Here is a 21,075-nt window from a genome sequence, read left to right on the forward strand (position 1 = left end):
GCATTGTTCAGAGCCTTGGCTATGCTCTGTCCTGTGGTACTGGATCCATGATCTATTTTTCATTCAATGAATGTAATGCAGGTTTACTGGAAAAATAACTTTGTATTGGTAATTAAATTACGTTTAAAATTATTTGTTATTGCTCTATTCAGAAAGATGAGGGCAAGTATTATAGTTAAGATTGAAAAAGTCAGGGGAACAGATAGAAGAATGATTTATAGAAGGAATAATGTTTAAAATTAGTATTCAACATTTCTGGAACTATTTTGCCTACCTACAGAATTTGCAGTATTTGGTCTTCTTTAATGAGGGTTGAGGGATAAATGTTACCAAAGACTTGGGGAGAACTGCCTTGCTCTTCTTTATCTAGTGGCATGGCTTCTTTATTGATTTGCAGATGAATGCATTGTAGAATGGGCTCAGGTTACCTTTTTGGTTCCCAAGGGTGCCACGAGCTCACAAGTAAGCACACCTACAAGAGGCACTGCCAAAAGAATGCAGCATCCATCATCAAGGTCCCTCCACTGTCCAGGCCATGCTTTCTTCTCGCTGCTGCCAACAGGAAGGATTAGGAACTACACCATTAGATTCAGCAACAGTTATTACTCTTCAAACATCAGGTTCATGGTTTTGGGGACACTGAGAGGAGACCTAGTGTTCAGGTAAAGTCTTCAGGCCTGGTGTTTGACACCTGGAGTTTGGCTCCTCATTCATTGCTACTGGCAAGTCCTGGGTCATTAGCGAAGGTTGAATGGAAGTCCAAATCGAAGCCCAAAGGTTGATTGGAAGTCCAGAAGTCTCTGAATCCTTGAGTCTGCTGAAGGCCAAAGATAGCCTGGCTGGGGTTAGAGGACTGTGTATGTGCGTGTGTGGATGGGAGGAAGGGAGGAATGGGGCTTGCTTTGCTGTTGCTTGATCGCTTGGTATGTTCTGCGTTGAGCCTGGAACATCAGTGTTGGATGTGTGGCGACACTTTCAGTCTGCTCCCAGCACATCCTTAGGTGTATTGGTTGTTAAATCTTTCAATGAGCATGTGAATATAACTCAGAAATCTGAACCTAATACAAATCTGGGAAAAACCAGTAACTTGTGATGGTTGCATGGTATGTGAGTTTGAACAGTTCATCTGTTTTATATAATCCCTCCTACATTTAGGGAGTAGTGTCATAGAATCACTGAGTACTACAGCAAAGAAACCGATCTTTAATCCCTCTTGTTTGTGCTGGCACAGCCTTCTACCTAGTCCCATCTACTTGCAGCTAGACTGTAACCCTCCATAACCCTCTCATCAAAATACCTGTCCAAACTTCTCTTAAATGACTGCACATCCATCACTTCCACTGGCTGCTCATTCCACATTCACACCAGCAGCTGAGTGAAGAAGTTTCCACTTAAGTTCCTTAAATATTTCACCATTCAGTCTAAACCTATGTCTTCTAGTTCTAGTCTCAACCAACGTCACTGTAAAGAGCCTGCTTGAATTTATCCTCATAATTTTGTATACCTCTATCAAATATCCCCTCTTTCTCTTATGCTCCAGAGAATGAAGTCCTAACTTATTCAAACTTTGTAACTCTGATCCTTTAGTCCCAGCAACATCTTGTAAATTTTCTCTGTCTTGTAGTCTGTTACACCGTTGCTATTTAAGGCAGCGATGAAGGTCCTCCATCTCTGTCTGTCTTTGGCCGTCTTATCTATTGTGCCCCAGGTGTGGTTTAAGGCCCTCATTTCTGCCTCTATGGTATGACATCAAGTTGTCTATGATCTTCCACGTTTTCTCCACTCTTCATGGCTCCAATGAAGTGCTACCTTGACGATGGAGTTGGCCTCTCTTTTCACCTTATTGATATCTTTCCTGCAGGTAGGTAGGACGACAACTGCAAGGTTATCTCTGATTCAGGATTGTAGGTAGATGATGCAGCATGGGTTGACTTCATTTTTCATAAAGGCAAAATTGGCATCTGTTGGGATGCAGCCTATTCTTTTCTGGGTACTTTCCAAGTAAAAGTCCTCTTGCACTATAGCTTCAGGCTACATGATTGGCAAAAGCATTAGCAACAAAGAACTGCTTTGTGTCAAATGAAAGCAAAAAGACTATATTGTACTTAATTGTAGAATCAGAATTATTAATCGTAACATTTTCCAGTTGTATTGCTCAAAGACAATTATATCCAGACCTAGATACTCACAACTGATGGGCCCATGGCATAAAAAAGGTTGAGAACCATGCTCAGATCGCTCTGCTATGGAGAGAGGGGACTACCTTTTTGTGACTGGTGAGATTGCTCTGCTAAGGAGAGGGCAAGGCCTGCTACTGTGCCTGGAGAATGTTACCCAGGTTTTCTGTGTTTTGGATATGGACTTGGACTACAGATTTTTTTTTCATTCTTCAAGTTTTTTTATATTCTGTGTTTTTTGCCCGATCTTCCTCATTTTTCAGGTGCAGGGGAGGGGGATTTGGGGGTTGAAGTGCCTGTTCCGTTTTTGTTTGTTTCTTTTTGAGGGGAGGAGGGATTTTGGGGTTAATGATCATGCTTTACTTTCTTGGTTTCATTGCTATCTGTATTAGAAGAATTTAAGAGTTGTGTACTTTGATAATAAATGAACCTCTGAACCCCTGATGTAGATAAATGAACAATGTTCGCTATGTCTTTGGAAGAAACAGCAGCAAATGGATAAGGAACAGAGTGGCACACACAAAATGCTCGAGAAACTCAGCAGGCCAGGCAGCATCCATAGAAGAGTAAACAGTCAATGTTTTGGGCCGAGACCCTTCATCGGGACCAGAGTAACTGCGTATCCAGGATTGAAGAAAAAATAGGAATGACTTTGGTTTCATCTAGGCTGCATCTCTAATGCCAACATATGAAACCTCTGTGCAATCTCTCAGATTTATCCCTATGACAACACATTTTTGCTGTACATCACAATGAAGCTAATCTTTATCTTTGAGCATCACTGAGGTGTTTGGTCCTGCACAGATTTAACTAATGCAGAGAGAATCAACATGTTTTACTTAGAGACAAGGCATGGAATAGCCCTTTCTAACCATGCTGCCCAGCAACCCCAAGCAAACTAGATTTAACCCGAGCCTAATCATGGGACAACTTACAATGACTAATTAACCTACTACCAGTAGGTCTTTGGACCGTGGGAGGAAACTGGAGCACCCAGAGGAAACCCACATGTTCCATGGGGAGGATATACAGACTCCTTACAGAATGCCAGAATTGAACTCAAAACACCGGTGGGTTGTAATAGCGTCACACTAACTGCTACTATACTGTGGCAAGCATTATTTAAATCTTTCATTTCTTTCAAGTTTTGTCAATTTAAAGAACGATACTAAAAGCTTCTTTAGGTATGTGAAGAGGAAAAAATTAGTTAAGACCTAAGTTGGGCCCTTGAAGGCAGAAACAAATGAATTTATTATGGGGAACAAGGAAATGGCAGACGAGTTGAACAGGTATGAAGGGTCTTGGTCCAAAACGTTGACAGTGCTTCTCCTTATAGATGCTGCCTGGCCTGCTGTGTTCCACCAGCATTTTGTGTGTGTTGAGTTAAACAGGTACTTTGGATCTGTCTTCACTAGGGAAGACACAGACAACCTCCCAGATGTAATAGTGGCCAGAGGACCTGGGGTAATGGAGGAACTGAAGGAAATTCATATTAGGCAGAAAATGGTGTTGGGTAGACTGATGGAACTGAAGGCTGATAAATCCCCAGGGCCTGATGGTCTGCATCCCAGGGTACTTAAGGAGGTGGCTCTAGAAATCATGGACACATTGGTAATCATTTTCCAATGTTCTATAGATTCAGGATCAGTTCCTGAGGATTGGAGGGTGGCTAATGTTGTCCCACTTTTTAAGAAAGGAGGGAGAGAGAAAGCAGGGAATTATAGACTAGTTAGCCTGACATCAGTGGTGGAGAAAATGCTGCAGTCAATTATAAAAGATGAAATAACGGCACATTTGGATAGCAGTAACAGGATATCCCTTTTAATGTAAAAGTGGATGTAGTGTACCTGGACTTTCAGAAAGCCTTTGATAAGGTCCCACATAGGCGATTAGTGGGCAAAATTAGAGCACATGGTATTGGGAGTAGGGTACTGACATGGATAGAAAATTGGCTGGCAGACAGGAAACAAAAAAGTAGGGATTAACGGGTCCTTTTCAGAATGGCAGGCAGTGACTAGTGGGGTACCACAAGGCTCGGTGCTGGGACCACAGCTATTTACAATATACATTAATGATTTAGATGAAGGGATTAAAAGTAACATTAGCAAATTTACAGATGACACAAAGCTGGGTGGCAGTGTAAAATATGAGGAGGATGTTAGGAGAATGCAGGGTGACTTGGATAGGTTGGGTGTGTGGGCAGATGCAGTTTAATGTGGATAAATGTGAGGTTATCCACTTTGGTGGCAAGAACAGGAAGGCAGATTACTATCTAAATGGAGTCAAGTTAGGAAAAGGGGAAGTACAACGAGATCTAGGTGTCCTTGTTCATCAGTCACTGAAAGTAAGCATGCAGGTACAGCAGGCAGTGAAGAAAGCTAATGGCATGTTGGCCTTCATAACAAGGGGAGTTGAGTACAGGAGCAAAAAGGTCCTTCTGCAGTTGTACAGTGCCCTGGTGAGATCCCACCTGGAGTAGTTTGTTCAGTTCTGGTCTCCAAATCTGAGGAAGGACCTTCTTGCTATTGAGGGAGTGCAGCGTAGGTTCACGAGGTTGATTCCCAGGATGGCGGGACTGTCATATGTTGAAAGATTGGAGTGACTGGGCTTGTATACACTGGAATTTAGAAGGATGAAAGGGGATCTGATTGAAACATATAAGATTATTAAGGGATTGGACACACTAGAGGCAGAAAACATGTTCCCGATGTTGGGGGAGTCCAGAACCAGAGGCCACAGTTTAAGAATAAGGGGTAGACCATTTAAAACAGAGCTGAGGGAAAACTTTTTCACCCAGAGAGTTCTGGATCTTTGGAATGCTCTGCCTCAGAAGGCAGTGGAGGCCAATTCTCTGGATGCTTTCAAGAAAGAGTCAGATAGAGCTCTTAAAGATAGTGGAGTCAAGGGATATGGGGAGAAGGCAGTAACGGGTTATTGACTGTGGATGATCAGCCATGATCACATTGAATGGCAATGCCGGCTCAAAGGGCCGAACGGCCTACTCCTGCACCTATTGTCTATTGTCCATTGTCTAATCTAAAAAAATATATTTTATCTAATTGGAAAGCAATAGAAAATATGAAATCACTGTGCATATAGGTGAACATAACCTAAAATTTCCCTAAAAAAATTGACAGTAATATTTGAAGAACTCATTGCTTCATCTGCTGGAGTTGCATAAGATTTTAATATTATTGCACAAAACCTTAGAAACTGAGAACATAAAGTCAGAACAAGAAAATAAGCCATCAGACCCATCACATGCAGCACATGATTAGTCTTTCCCCATCTTCCCCTCATCTGCCCATCACCCACACACTCTCCCCACAGTTCCCATCTGCCCTTCTCACCTCCCTCACTTATTCCATGCTCACCTGACTCTCCTATCAGATTCTACCATCACTTCCACGTAGCACCTCCCATCCCACCCTGTCACTATTCCCACTCTCCCCTCCTCCATTGCTTATCAGCTCTCATCACCTAACAGCTTTTGCTCTAACCCCTCCCCGCCCCGCCTGTTCATACGTGCTCTCTCCCCTCTGTTCTTCCATCCAGATGAAGGTTCTTGATCTGAAAAAGGTGACTGTCCATTTCCCTGCACAGACGCTGCCTGACCCATTGAGTTCCCACAGCATTTTTATTTTTGTTCCAGATCCCGGCATCCACAGCCTCTTGTATCTACATGATTATTTTGTGTTATAACCTGACATCAACCTTGCCAGGTGTAGATCCCATTTTAATTATTTCTCTTTCTAAAAATAATTCAAAGATTTTAAGAAACTCAAACAAAGTGCTGGAGGAACCCAACATCTATGAAGAGGGAGTAAATAGTCAATGTTTTAGGCAGAGGCCCTTCATTTCTTTCTCCCACGGTCCAGTCTCCTCCCTTATCTTCTTCATCCTTCATGTTTTCCACCTATCACCTCTCAGCTTCTCACTTCATCAACACTCTCCCCCACCCACTTACCTCCCCCCTCACCTGGCTTCACCTATCACCTGTCAGTCTGTACTCCTTCCCCTCCCGTCCAACCCCCCCCCCCCCCCCACCTTCTTGTTCTGGCTTATTCCCCTTTCCTTTCCAGTCCTGGTGCAGGGTCTTGGTCTGAAAAGTTGACTGTTCATTCCGGTGCATTGATTCTTTCTGTCCTTCTGAGCTCCTCTAACATTTTGTGTGTGTTGCTCTGTATTTCCAGCACGCGCAGAATCTCTTGTGTTTATCAAAGCTATTAATACTTCCCGAACACTGGCCCCAGTCTTGTGACATGTCCAAGGATGACACTCTAGAGACTGTTGATATTAAGTTTCTGTTCTGCTTTCCTGCAGTAAGTTCAAGTCTGCAAATCTGGCTTTGATTTGATGTCACTGCTGAGATTACTTCCTCTGGGGCAGAGATGACATTAGTTGAACATCAATTATATTGCACACAGAGCTAGAATGGGGAAGTACTGTATGATTTGTATATAACAGTGGCAATAAACACAATCTTGAAGTACCAACTTATGGTGTTAGTCCACAACAAGCCTGATTTCCTGCTGGCCAACCATTTTAATTCCACTTCCCATTCCCATTCCGATATGTTGGTCCATGGCCTCCTTTACTGCCATGACGAAGCCACTCTCAGGCTGGACGAGCAACATTCCACATTCTGTCTGGTAGCTTCCAACTGATAGCATCATTGACTTCTCCAACTTCCAGTAATTTCTTCCCCCTCCTCCCTCCCATCCTTTTCCATTCCCTGATTCTGGATCCCTTCTTACTCCTTTTTTCCTCAACTGTCTATCAGCTCCCTCTGGCACCCCTCCTCCTTCCCTTTCTTCCATGGTGACTCCTCTCTCCTATCAGATTCTTTCAAAGATTCAAAGGATCATTTAACATACTCTTCACAGACATTCATGAAATAAAAGACCTCATGGAATGAATGATAGAATATCAAAGCCCCAAAGCACCCAACCCACCCTTTTCACAAGGAGCAGCAAAAGCATCAACTCCCCCCTTCATGCCAGTAGAAGCACCAAAGTCACTCCCCCTCCCCACCGTGCAAGCAACAGCAAAAGCCCCCAGAGACCTTGACCTGGAGTCCATCAAAACTACAGTCCATAACCTAGCAATTCGGTATCTTAGACAGGTTCTCTCTCCAGCTACTGAGAGAGGAGTTACCCCTGCAACGACGAGAGCAGAAACCAGCAACTTGCTGTGCCGATGTTACAATTTCCATGGTGCTTCTCCAAGCCCCCCCGCCCCCCCCCATCTCGAGGATCGACAGGCTCTCACTCTCCATCAAAAGAGTGAGAAAGAGGGATTGCTCAAGTATGTTTTTCATTAGCACTTTATCTTTTTCACCTACCACCTCCCAGTTTCTCACTGAATTCACCCTCACCTGGTCTCACGTATCATCTTCTTTCTCAAGGGTTCCTAACCTAGGGTCCAGACCCCCTGCTTAATGGTAGGAGTCTATGGCATAAAAAAGTTTCAGAACCCAAGTTCCAGCTTGTACTCTCCCCAACACATTATTCTCCACAGATGCTGTATGACCTGCTGAGTTCCTCCAGCATTTTACTTGTGTTAAAAAGAAATATTATTTCATTTCCTTCAAAAATCTTTACCACTCCTTGTCCCATTTTCAAGTACTTATTGTTGCAAAACAGAATCTTTCCAAAGCTCCCGATAGGCCTCTCAAAATTGTAATTCACCATGGAAATGATGATTGGAGCAAGGCAAAAAGCCTGGAAATCAAGATGTTAAATTTTAGTTCACAAGAGCCAAATCCTGGTAATTTATATTTCCTTCCTTTTACCAATAATAAGTTACTGATAATATTTTTCTGGGTAAATGGGAATCATTGCCAAATGTTCTTTTTCAACATAATGTTCAGTACATCCTCTTAATTTCAATTTGGGCTTGTAGCCTATAATTTAGTAAAAATAATCTAACTACAGCTCGGGCTCATTTTGTAATCAGTGGATCAGAGAAACAGAAAAATCTATCCAAGCACACAACAGGAATGTGAAGGGGATCGCCTTTCCATTGCTCTTACATCAGTTCTCTTTCACTCTAGGGCTTATATCATTTTGCTGTGCTCCATGTGGGGACAAAGCCTTAATTTTAGCTTGAAATGAAATAAATAAAAGTAGTGAATTAAATAAAAGTACAGAAGGGGCGGCCATTGGGAGTAGGCCAGTGGTGAGGGTAGGAGTGTCAGGCTTTGACTCAAAGGAGGCTTCGGCTCAAAAGAGATGTTGGCTCTGAGTAAGTTTCTGTTAAGGTTCCCTTTATTTTCTCTTACTGTACCTAGTGTAGTAAATGGCTGTTGAGTGTTCTTCATGCCAGATGTTGGAGTCCTGGAGAGTTTCCCAGGGAACTACATCTGGGTGAAGTGCATCCAGCTGCAGCTCCTTGAAGACTGTGTTAGACATGGAGCAGCAGCTGGATTACCTTTGTCTTGTACTGGACAGTGAGGAAAAAATAGATCAGAGTTACAGGAAAGTAGTCACCCCTAAGTTGCAAGAGGTGAGTAGCTGGTTGACTGCCAGGAGAAATGTAAATGTAAATAGGCAGTAAGCGCAGATCACCCTTGTGGCTATTTCCTTCATGATCACAACAGTATGCAAATGGTATGCCACAGAGACTAGACTACCGGCACTGAGCATGGGTCCGTGGTGCAGAAAGGAAAGAGGAAGAAGTGGGAAGCAGTAGTGATAGGCGACTCAATAGTCAGACGAACAGACTCTGTGGAAATGAACGGCACACCTGAATGGTATGTTGCCACCCAGGTGTCAGGGTCAGGGACATCTCAAATTGCATCCACAGTATTTTTGAGGGGTGAGGGAGAGCAGCCAGATGTCTTGGTACATATTGGTACCAATGACATAGGAAGGAAAAGCAAAGAGGTCCTGAAGAGAAAATTCAGCGGGCTAGGCAGAAAGTTGAGAAGCAGGACCTCTAGTGTAGTAACTCCTGGATGCTACCTGTGTCTTGTGCCACTGAGGATAGAAACAGGATGATGTACCAGAGAAATGCATGGCTGAGAAGCTGGTACAGGGGCAGGACTTCAGGTTCTTGGCTCATTGGGATCTTTTGTGGGGAAGGAATGGTCTGTACAAAAATGACAGGATGCATCTGAACCCCAGAGGGACCAATATTCTTGCAGGCATTTTGTTAGAGCTGTTAGGGAGAGTTTAAGCTAATTTGGCAGATGGGTGGGAACTAGAGTGAAAGGACTCCGAATAGGACAGATGGTAAAAAAAAAGCAAAGATAGCGTGCAGTCAGACTGTCAGGAAGGGCAGGCAGATGACTGGACAAAAGTGCAGCCAGTAGTCTGAGTATCAGTGCATTAGGGAAGCAAAATCAGTATGTGTTGCAAATGAAGTACTCAAAGTGTTATATCTCAGTACACAGAGTATAAGAAATAAGGTGGATGATCTTGTTCCACTATTACACATTAGTAGGTATGATGTTGTGGCCATCACTGAATTGTGACTGAAGAATGGTTGTAGTTGAGAGCTAAATGTGCAAGGTTACACACTGTATCATAGGGATAGGAAGGTAGGCAGAGGGGGGTGGTGTGGCTCTGCTTGTAAAGCATGGCATTAAACCTGTAGAAAGGTGTGACATAGGATCGGAAGATGTAGAGTCCTTGTGGGTTGAGTTAAGGAACTACAGCGGTAAAAGGTCCCAGATGGCAGTTATATACAGGCCTCCCAACAGTACTTGGGATGTGGACAATGGGAAATAGAAAAGGCATGTCAAAAGGATAATGTTATGATCATCATGGGAGATTTCAACATGCAGGTCGATTGGGAAAATCAGTTTCATAATAGATCTCAAGACAGTGACTTTGTTGAATGCTGATGGGATGGCTTTTTAGAGCAGTTTGTCATTGAGCCTACTGGGGGATCAGCTATACTGGATTGGGTGTTATGTAATGAACACCCATGATTAGGAAGCTTAAGATAAAGGAACCATTAAGAGACAGTGATTACAATATGATTGAGTTCAAAGAAATTTAATAGAGAGAAAGTAAAGTTCGACATAGCAATATCTCAGTGGAGTAAAGGAAATTCCAGTGGTATCAGACAGGAGTTGGCCAAAGTAAATTGGAAGGAGATGCTGGCAGGGATGACAGTAGGGAAGTATTGGCTTGAGTTTCTGGGAACAATGATGAAGGTGCAGGACAGATGTATTCCAAACACAAAGAAATACTCAAATAGCAAAATAATACAACCGTGGCTGGCAAGGGAAGTCAAAACTAATGTAAAAGCAAAAGAGAGGGCTTATAACAAAGCAAAAAATTAATGGGAAGATAGAGGATTGGGAAGCTTTTAAAACTAAAAAGAATAAAAGAATCATTAGGAGGCAAAAGAGGAAATATGAAAGCAAGCTAGCAGACAATATCAAGGTGGATAGAAAAGCTTTTTCAAGTAAATGAAAAATAAAAGAGAGATGAGAGTTGATTTAGGACTGCTAGAAAATGAGGCTGGAGAAATAATAATGGGGGACAAGGAGATGGCAGATGAACTAAATGAGTATTTTGTATCAGTCTTCACTGTGGAAGACACAAGCAGTGTGCCAGATGTTGAAGGGTGTGAGGGAAGAGATGTGAATGCAGTTACAAGGGAGAAGGTGCTCAAAAAGCTGAACAACCTAAAGGTGCATAAATCACTCGGACTAGATGAGCTGCACCTTAGGGTTCTGAAAGAGGTAGCAGGAGAAATTATGGAGGCATTAGTAATGATCTTTCAAAAAGCATTGGACCTCCAGCATGGTTCAGAGGACTGGAAAATTGTAAATGTAACTCGACTTTTTAAGAAAGGAGAAAGGGAGTAGAAAGGAAATTATAGACCAGTTAGTCTGAACTCAGTGGTTGGGAAGATGTTGGAGTCAATTGGTAAGGATGATGTTATGGAGTACTTTGTTACACAGGACAAGATAGGACAAAGTCAGCATGGTTCCATAAGAAAAACTTGCCTGATGAACTTGCTGGAATTCTTTGAGGAGATTACAAATAGGATAGATAAAGGGGATGCAGTGGATGTTGTATATTTGGACTTTCAGAAGGCCTTTGACAAGGTGCCACACATGAGGCTGCTTACCAAGTTAAGAGCCAATGGTGTTACAGGAAAGTTGCTGGCATGGTTAGAGTACTGGCTGATTGGTACTGACTAGATGGGGTGAAGGGCCTGCTTTTGTGCTTATTTTTCTACGACTCTAAATTACTTGATTAGATTTATATAAAGAATAAAATACAGAAAGTAAATGAACAAAATAAAAAAGAGAGATTAATACTTATCAAGCAATTACTAACCCATGCTACACAATGTACTGTTGGAGCAAACCACAAGTGTCCAACAGCTTTCTCAGTCTCTCCCTCTCGATGTCCTTGTCTCTATCTCCAACTCTTAGCACTAGTCACAAACCAGCCTAAGATAAGATTCCCATGTGCATAAAGAAATTGTCCCTTTTATACCTTCAAAACCCTTCACTCTAACAGTTTCCCAGACAAACTTGTTTTTCTGCATTACTACTCATTGCTACTCATACCTAATTCTCAAAACATTCCTGTTGACTGGTTCGTTTGTACTTTCTCTAAACATTCCCACATCCTACACTAACACCATTTTGTCTTACTAAGTTCCAGTTTGTGTTACATAGCTTAGATATGCAAAAGACAAATCAAATTTAACTACTTTCTTACAAACTGTTAACACCCACTTTACTCATTCCCACTAATCTTTGGGTATCGAAGAGCCTCTAAAATTTGTGATAGTGGATTTGTTGTATTTCTTAGCTTTTGTTCTGGTCTAGTACAGAAGTGAAGTGTTCTGGGGCATGTATAGGAGTGGTCTTGTACAGAAACACATCTACCCCTCAACATAAGGCAGTATAGTAATTAGCACCGGCTGTAAGATCAGGGCTCAATTCCCCACTGTTATCTGTAAGGAGACTGTACATTTTCCCTGTGACCTTGTGAGTTTCCTCTGGGTGCTCCAGTTTTCTCCCCCACTCCAAATGTATTAATTATGGTTGGTAAATTGTGGGTATGCATTGTTGGCGGCAGAAGCATGGTGATACCTGTGGGTTGCCCCCAGCACATCCTTAGACAGTGTTAGATGTTGATGCAAAATAATTTATTTCACAGCAACACAAACAAAATGCTGGAGAAACTCAGCAGGCCACGCAACATCTATGGAAAAAAAGCACAGTCAATATCACAGGTCAAAACCCTTCGGCAGGATTGGAGAAAAAAAGCTGAGGAATAGATCTGAAAGGTGGGGGTGAGGAGAGAGAAACACCAGGGAATAGGTGAAACTTGGGAGGGGGCGGGATGAAGCAAAATTTTGTGTATTGTACCTCTATCAAATTCTTCCCTATCTTCTACATTTTAGGGAATAAAGTCGTAACCTATTCAACCTTTCCCTATAACTCGGGTGCCCAAGTCCTAGCAACATTCTTGTAAGCTTTCTCTGCACTCTGTCAATCTTATTTATATTTTCCCTGTAGGTAGGTGACCAAAACTGCACACAATACTCCAAATAAGATGCCTTATACAATTTCAACATAACATCCCATTTCTTGTACTCCATAGGTTTATGAAGGCCAATGTGCCAAAGGCTTTCTTTACGACCCTATCTGCTCGTGACACCACTTCCAAGGAATTCTACTGCACTCTCCAGTGCCTTATTACTCACCTACAGTCCTACTCTGGTTGGTCCTCCCAAAGAGCAAAACTTCACACTTGCCTAAACTCCATCTACCATTTTCCAGCCCATTTTTCCAATTGGTCCAGATTCTACCGCAAGCTTTAATAGTCTTCCTCACTTTCCACTACACCCTCAATCTTGGTTTCATCTGCAAAATTTGAATTGAATTTATTTAAATCTTACGAACATCCCACAATGTGAGAAAGCAAAGACCTTTGCGTTATGACTCCTTTGCAAAGTACAGACATGTGAATTTATAGATCTAATGTCTTGTAGAAAGAAGCTGTCCCATAGCCTGTTGGACCTGGCTTTAATCCTGCAGTACCATTTACCAGACGGAAACAGCTGAAACAGTTTATGGTCGGGGTGACTGGTGTCCCCAATGAACTTCCAGGCTTTCTTTATGCACCTGTTGCTGTAAATCTCCTCAATGGATGAAGTTCACATCCACAGAAGCACTAGGCTGCCCATACCCAACAATCAAGTTTGGTGCAGTTCCCATACCAGACGATGATACAGCCAGTCAGGATTCTCTCAACAGTGCCCCTGTAGAAGCTTTGAGGATTTGGGGGCTCATGCTGAACTTCTGAGGTGGAAGAGACACTGTTGTGCTTTTGTTGCCACACAACCGGTGTGTACAGTCCAGGTGAGTTCTTCAGTGATGTGTAAACCAGGGAACTTGAAACTACTCACCCTCTCAACTGCAGACACATTGATTTTGATCGGGGCAAGTCTGTCTCCATTCCTCCTGAAATCCATGATCAGCTCTTTTGTTTTTTGGACATTGAGGGAGAAGTTGTCATCCTGGCACCACTGTGCCATCACTGCTAGAAATAAGGCCGATCAATGTCATGTCACCTGCAAACTTGATCAGCAGATTGAAGCTGTGTGTGGCAGTAGAATCGTGGATGTAAAGGGATTGGGGGGGGGGGGGGGACTCAGGACACAACCCTGCGGGGCACCTGTGCTTAGAGTCAGAGAGGCAGGGGTGAGGGAGCCCATCCTTACCACTTGTCGGCTATCCAGTAGGAAGTCTAGGATCCAGCAGATCCAATTTACCACACTATCATCCAGATTATTGGTATACATGATAAACAATGGACCCAGTTCCATCTGACTTCCAATCACATAAAAAACAGAAGTATTTCCAATAAATATTAGCTTAAGTTTACTAAAAGAATTATGGTATTAAACAAGGTATGAAGATTCAATTTACAGTATGTTGATTGTTTCTGTCAGTTGCAGATTTGTAGGTCAGCCTCTCAAAATAAGCAAAATGCCAAGTTATCTAATTTGGCTGCATTTTTCTTGCAGGAAGCCCTATTTACAAAGCTAACTTCAGTACCAAATTTCAGTCAAGTACAGTCTTATAAAGGTTAGCGCTGTCACACAATGAACTGGAGAAAGCCAACTGTCATAGACTAATGTTGCACAGTGAGCCTCTCACACAGATTTTATCTTAGAAACTATTTCAAAATGAAAAGATTACTGCTGCAGGAAAACACAAAATAGGCTTCAGGCAAACAAAACCCTGCATTTATTTTTAGTGCTGTTACTCTGATGAAACCATAATGAAATATTGGAACAGGAGATCATTCAGGCTTTTGCTTCCCTAGTCCCCAATGAACAAGAAACAGACTTTCATTATGTTCTCACTAACGCAGCCATTCACAGCCCAAGAAGCACTTTGCAGGTACAGTCACAGTGATCAGGGCCGTAGAGTCATCGAATTGTATGACATGGAAACAGGCACTTCAGCTCGCCGAGTCTGTCACAGAGTCACCCAGCATGGAAACAAACTCTGTGGTCCAATTAGCCCATCCTAAATGTGTTGCCCAGAAAACAAATCCCACATTTGCCCCTTTGTCCTCAATCGGCAATGGTAAAGTAGCAGTTATGCCGCAATGTTGCTACAGCACTGGTGACCCAGGTTAATTTCCCGCTGTTCTCTGTAAGGAGTTTGGTGCTCCGGTATTCTCCCACAGTCCAAAGATGCATGGGTTAGTAGGTCAATTGGTTGCATGGATGTGATTGGGCAGCATGGGCTCATTGGGCCAGAAGGCCCATTTAGTGCGCTGTATCTCAAAATAAAAAACAACATATCTGTGCATTTGTCTGGATGCCATCCAATTTCCGAATGGGCACTGAAGCCATGAACACTACCTTGCTATTTTTTTATTTGTATTTTTGCACTATTATGTATTGCAATGTACTGCTGCAAAGACGACAAATTTCACCATATATGCCAGTGATGCTGATTTAAATTTGTGCTCAGCTCAACCTCTATTTCATTCCAAATATGCACCACCCTTTGCACGAAGTTGCCTCTAATAACCCTTTCAAACCTCTCATCCCTGATCTTAAACATATGCCTCCTGTTTTCAGCTCTCCATCCTGGGAAAAAGACAGTGTACTTTCACTCTGCCTGTGTCTCACGTGATCTTATATATCACGTGACATTCTGAACACTGTTCATCCTCAAGGTTATGTCTTCAGCCCCTTACTCAATTCCCTGTACACTAACAACTGTGTGGACAGATTCTGTTCCATCTCCACCTATAAACTGTACCACCAAGCTCAAGGATAGCTTCAATCTCGCAGTTCAGATTCGTGAATGGATGGGTTGCACAATACAATGCATTGTTAACTTCACAATCTGCACTCAGTACCCAATACATTCGGCATCTTCTGTTGAAATTGGACTCATATGGTGACATTTACTCAGAATTGAGAATGCTTTGCTTCCAATCTATTTTTGTTGGTTCTGAGATGGTTAACGAAGCCAATCAGGGAACCACAAGCTCTTCCATAGATGGGAGCAAGGGGATGTACATTTAGTGGAGTGGTCCCGATACCTGCATGCTCCTCCTCCACTTTATGTACTTACTGGCTAGAGATTCCAAGGAAGTGCTGGCTATGAAAGACCAGGTTTCAGAAGCAAATAGGAGGGGAGAGATCACTACTGCTTGGTAGAATCAACTTTTGGTCTCAAATTTCTCAAATTTAGTACCCCCACAGGCATCCATCTGCCTTTCATTGGCGTAATCAAGTCATTGAGACATACCACAGGGAAACAGGTCCTTCAGTCCAACTGGGCCACACTGGCCAAGATTTTGATCTAAGCTAGTCCCACGTGCCTGTGTTTGGCCCTGATTCATGTAAAATTCAGCAATCCATGTGCCTGTTCAAGTACCTTTTAAACGTTGTTACTGTACCTGCCTCAACCACTTCCTCTGGCAGCTCATTCCATATACTAACCAGCCTTCTGGGTGAAAAGGTTGCCCCTCAGGTTCTCATTAAACGTCTCTCCTTAAAGCTATGCCTTTTAATTGTTGATGCCTAATTCTATGCACATTGACCCTGTCTATGTTCCTCATTATTTTATCTACCTCTATGAGATCACTCCTCATTCTCCAATGTTCCAATGACCAATGGCCAACCTGCTCAACCTCTTTGTCCCAGCAACATCCTCGTAAATCTCCAGTGCCTCTTTCTATATTATGGTAGGGTACCAAAATTGAACACAATATTGCCATTGCTCCATGCTGATACACGTGCCATAATTGTCAGTCAATTGTTGCACAATCTCAGAGAGGACCAGTTATAAACAAGGCTCCAGCAGTATCCCAAATTACCAGTTCTAGAAGTACATAACAAGAATGGTAATCTGGTGCTAACTGTGAAAGGATACTGATGATGGGATAGGAACACCAAGCATTCACATATACAGAAGACGCAAAGACATGCTAAAATGCAAAGTTTAAATCACAGGGGGTTTCATGAATTAAGTAAATAGTTAAAACTGTGGTGAACAATTTGGAATGTACATTAATATGAAGTAATCCAGTCTGGACCCAAGAAAAAATAGATGGAAGTAATGGACTATATGTCCAAAATGGTAAATAGACAAACGCAATGGAGATCCAAAAAAATTTGCTCTGATCATTAACAAGCACAGAAAATAAACTAGTGGTCAACAAAAGGCCACAGCCATTTTATCTTGGACAACAGAATGCTTTAGTTAAATTAGAAAAAGCTCTGGAGGTTGGATTTCTGGGGAATTTAGAAGGTTAAATCAAGTGGGGTAATTAATTTATGCTTTTAAGATGGTAAAGGTAAGTTTTAAGGTTGTAAGGTTGTCAATCAGTCTCCGATTATGTATTATTTCTGTTTGCTTGTTTCTGTATCTTTACTTTCCTATGAATTTTCCTAGAATTGGATGTCAAGGTAGTATATAGTAACATAAATGTACTTTTATAATAAATTTACTTTGACAGGGAACTGTTAAAATGGGGAGAGAAGAAATATTACATGTGTTTACGATTAGGGAGGAAATGGAGTTTAAAAATCAGTACCAAGCCTTTTAGGAGTTGTTAGGAAATATTTCAATATGCAAAAGGTGATAGAAGTTTGGAATGACCCAGACCAATCATTAATTTAAAAGATCCATAGTTTTGTGTTAACCAAATGTATTAAGGGTAGAGGCAGAACGGGGTAAGTTAGGTCACATGACCTCACTAAACAATGAAATAAAAGCAATGCTCTAAGTAGTTTTCTTCAGTTAAATTGTTATGACAATGGCAATTCTTTTGTGGCACCAACTAAACAACTCCTCTGCTTTGGACAATCCTCAGAAGGATCTCCACAGATTTGTTGATGAGGCCTCAGGGGCATTTGGCGTGATTGAAGATAGTGGTTCTACTTCAATCTTTCCTCCATAAATTTCCAAAAACAGTCTTGTCCCCATCCTTTCCAAAACCACAGTGATTAATCATTCAGTCAGTTTATCAAGGTCTCTAGGCATTTGCTGTTTGCGAGTTGGCTGTGGTAATTGCCCAGTTAACCATAGTGACTGCAATTTGAAAGTAACTCATTGGCTATGAAATTCTTTGGAATGTCCTGAAAGTGAGGTTACGTACATGCAACCATACACAAATCACTTTTTAAATACAAATATTAAAAATTAAGTCTTAACTTTCCTTAATAAGCATGGCACATCGCAACATTAACAGAAATGCAAAATTTAAATGTGATCCTGGTTAAATATTCTGCATACTTGCCTCTTCAGTGAGCTCCCCAAACACGGTAAGGACATCGTATAACAGACTGGCAGTGTAGAACGATTTGATCATGTTTCTGTGGAAAACAAAGTATTATTTCAAATCATGCCAGTCAAAGGCAGGATTAAACAATGATTGGCACTTCATGTAATGGGTATAAGCCATCTATGTACAAACCCTCATTGTTATTGTTACGCTACTGATAATATCAAAATCAAATCAAAGTCAAATCCTCTTTTGCACATTGGTTGTTAGTCTTTGTTTGTGTGTTGTTTTTCACTGCTTCTGTATTTCTTTGTTCTACTGTGAATGCCTGAAAGAAAATGAACCTCAGGGCAGTATATGGTGGCATATACTGTATGTACTTTAATAACGAATTTACTTTGAACTTGGATTATATGACCATATCCAATTTCAAGGAGAGGCCACTACGCTAAGGTTTTTTTTAATATGCTCTTGGGACGATGCCAGCCTCAATAAGATAATGCCGCTACTGAAGACAACAAGATGTAGACACATGAAAATAGAGTAACATTCACTCTTATTTATATTTCAATCAGTGGCGACTTTATTAGGTACACTTGCTCATTAACGCAAATTGCTAATCAACCAATCATGTGGCAGCAACTCAATGCATAAAAGCATGCAGACATGGTCAAGCGGTTCAGTTGTTGTTCAGACCAAACATCAGAATGGGGAAGAAATGCGATCTCAGTGACTTTGACTGTGGAATGATTATTGGTGCCAGAGGGGGTGGTTTGAACAGATCAGAATCTGCTGATCTCCTGGGATTTTCATGCACAACAGCCTCTAGAGTTTACAGAGAATTATTAAAAAAACTAAAAATATCTAGAGAGCAGCATGTCTGTGGGTGAAAATGTCTTAGTAATGAGAGCGGTCAGAGGAGAAAAGCCAGATTAGTTCAAGCTGACAAGCAGGCAACAGTAACTCAAAATAACCACATGTTACAACAGTACTGTGCAAGAGCATCTCTGAATGCACAACACATCGAACCTTGAAGTGGATGGACTACAGTGGCAGAAGAGGACAAAAATACACTCAGTGGCCATTGAGTGTAAGGTACACATAAAAACTTACAGGATGCAGGTTACTTCCCTGTTAATATACTGTCAAACCAGAAGAACAAGATTTGACTACAGGACAGTAAATCTAACTCAAGCATTCAAGCTGATCAGTGTTCAGTCCTTCAGATGTTAAAATTCTCAATATCATGGCTCCCTTTCAGCTGTTCCCTTTATATAACTTCTCTATGATTACTGAAGTCCTATAGTCTGAACAGTACCAAGATACAGTGAAAAACTTCTCTTGCAAACTGGTTATAATGTTCATCCATATCAAATCATTACACACTGTATTGAAACAGAACAAGGTAAAACAGTAACAATGAAGTACAAAAAGGTGAAAAAGTACAGTGCAGGTAAATGATAAAGTGCAAGATCATAACGAGCCAGATTGTGAGGCCGTGAGATCAAGAGTCCATCTTGTCCATTCAAGAGTCTGATAACAGTGGCTCCTGGTTAGCTTCTTCCACCAAGCCATCAGACTGATTAATTCATGCTGATATAATTGTATTTTTATGTTATATTGTCTGTCCTATTGTACATACTATTTATTATAAATTACTAAAAATTGCACATTGCACATTTAGACTGAGACATAACGTAAAGATTTTTACTCCTCATGTATATGAAGGATGTAAGTAATAAAGTCAATTCAATTCAATAAGAAGCTTTGTTGAGCCTGATGGTACATGCTTTCAGGCTTTTGTATCTTCTGCCTAACGGGAGAGGGGAGAATTGAGAATATTTGGGGTGGTTGGGATTTTTGATTATGATGGCTGATTTACTGAGGCAGCAAGAGGTGTAGAAAAGGTCCATGGAGGGGCGGCTGGTTCCTATGACCTGATGAGCTGTGTCCAGAAGTCCCTGCACTTTTTTGCAGTCACACACAGAGCAGTTGCTCTGATGCTCCAGAAAGAATGCATTCTTTGGATCATCCATAAAAATTTAATAAAGACAGCATCAGAGCTCAGGATTGAACCCAGGTTTATGGGGTTATGAGGCAGCAGCTCAAACATGTCTACAGTAAGGCAGTGTACAAATCTGAAACCCAAAACACACATTATGAAAACAGAAATCTTGGGGACTATTCTACATTTTTAAAATAAATTGAATATATACTGCTGAAGAATAAGACATTCTTCAATTTACATTGTTCAATTTCTAAATTTTTCCCATGAAATTGCTGACTCTTTTAGGGTCCAGGTCCTTAATTTATTAAGATTATCCCTAAAACTGTGCTAAACTCACCCTGTGAGGCATTGCATGCTGGAGTCTCTCCCCCCACCCCCCCCCCCCCCGCCACTCTAACTTTGAAGACGTCACAGTGTTCTGTTAGTACTAAGCTACACGCAGTTAGTTGTAGTGATAGGGCAGTGTGTTTGGTGCCCACCTGACTTCTGTTAAATCTGCCGTGTTGACCAATTGAACGGCCCTTATCAACTTGGATAAAGTGCAAGTTAGTGCTTAGAATGGTGCCCCTGAGAAGTGCGGTGGATGAAGAGCTGGATGTTATCATGGAAAAAGTTTTAAGCTTGAGGTTTTGAAGCTCAGAATCAATGGAATGTGACCCTCAGTTTGATGACGATCCAGGAAAAAGTGAGATGGTTATGGTACAACTTGAAAGACATGCAGTGGGTGAAGGATCTTCTGAAAGTATTAACATAATTAAGGACAGAAATGGCCACTTTCAATGCTTCTAAAAACTTGCAAATCTGTGTATTTTTCTTGTGGGCGGAGTCAACAAGTGCAGACTCTGAGGAGGCAAAACATTTTCCAATGAAGCTGCAGGGAATGTTGTATCTATATTCTTTGCAAAGAAGGATGATGAGAGCAATCTTACAGAAATGTTTAAAATTAAGAGAGGCACAGATAAGGAGTCTTTTCTCCAGGCTAGGGGAGTCCAAGACTGGGGGCATAGGGTTGAGGTGAGAGTGCAAAGCTTCAAAAGGGACCTGAGGGGCAAATTTTTCCACACAGAGAGTGGTGAGTATATGAAACGGGTTGTCAGAGGAAGTGGTTGAGGCAGGTACAGCAGTATCATCTCAGAAGTACTTGGAT

General features: G+C 41.7%; 1 protein-coding gene across 1 annotated transcript in view; it reads right to left on the minus strand.

Annotated features, from left to right (window-relative positions):
* vta1 (vesicle (multivesicular body) trafficking 1) overlaps window positions 1-21,075 on the minus strand; it is a 302,456-nt gene that overhangs the window by 99,904 nt on the left and 181,477 nt on the right. The window contains exon 4 of the mRNA XM_073050440.1: window positions 17,936-18,011. Coding sequence (XP_072906541.1) covers window positions 17,936-18,011 — 76 coding nt within the window. The remainder of the gene's footprint in view (window positions 1-17,935; window positions 18,012-21,075) is intronic.

Source organism: Hemitrygon akajei, chromosome 7, assembly GCF_048418815.1.
Source record: "Hemitrygon akajei chromosome 7, sHemAka1.3, whole genome shotgun sequence".
Classification (NCBI taxonomy): Eukaryota; Metazoa; Chordata; class Chondrichthyes; order Myliobatiformes; family Dasyatidae; genus Hemitrygon; species Hemitrygon akajei.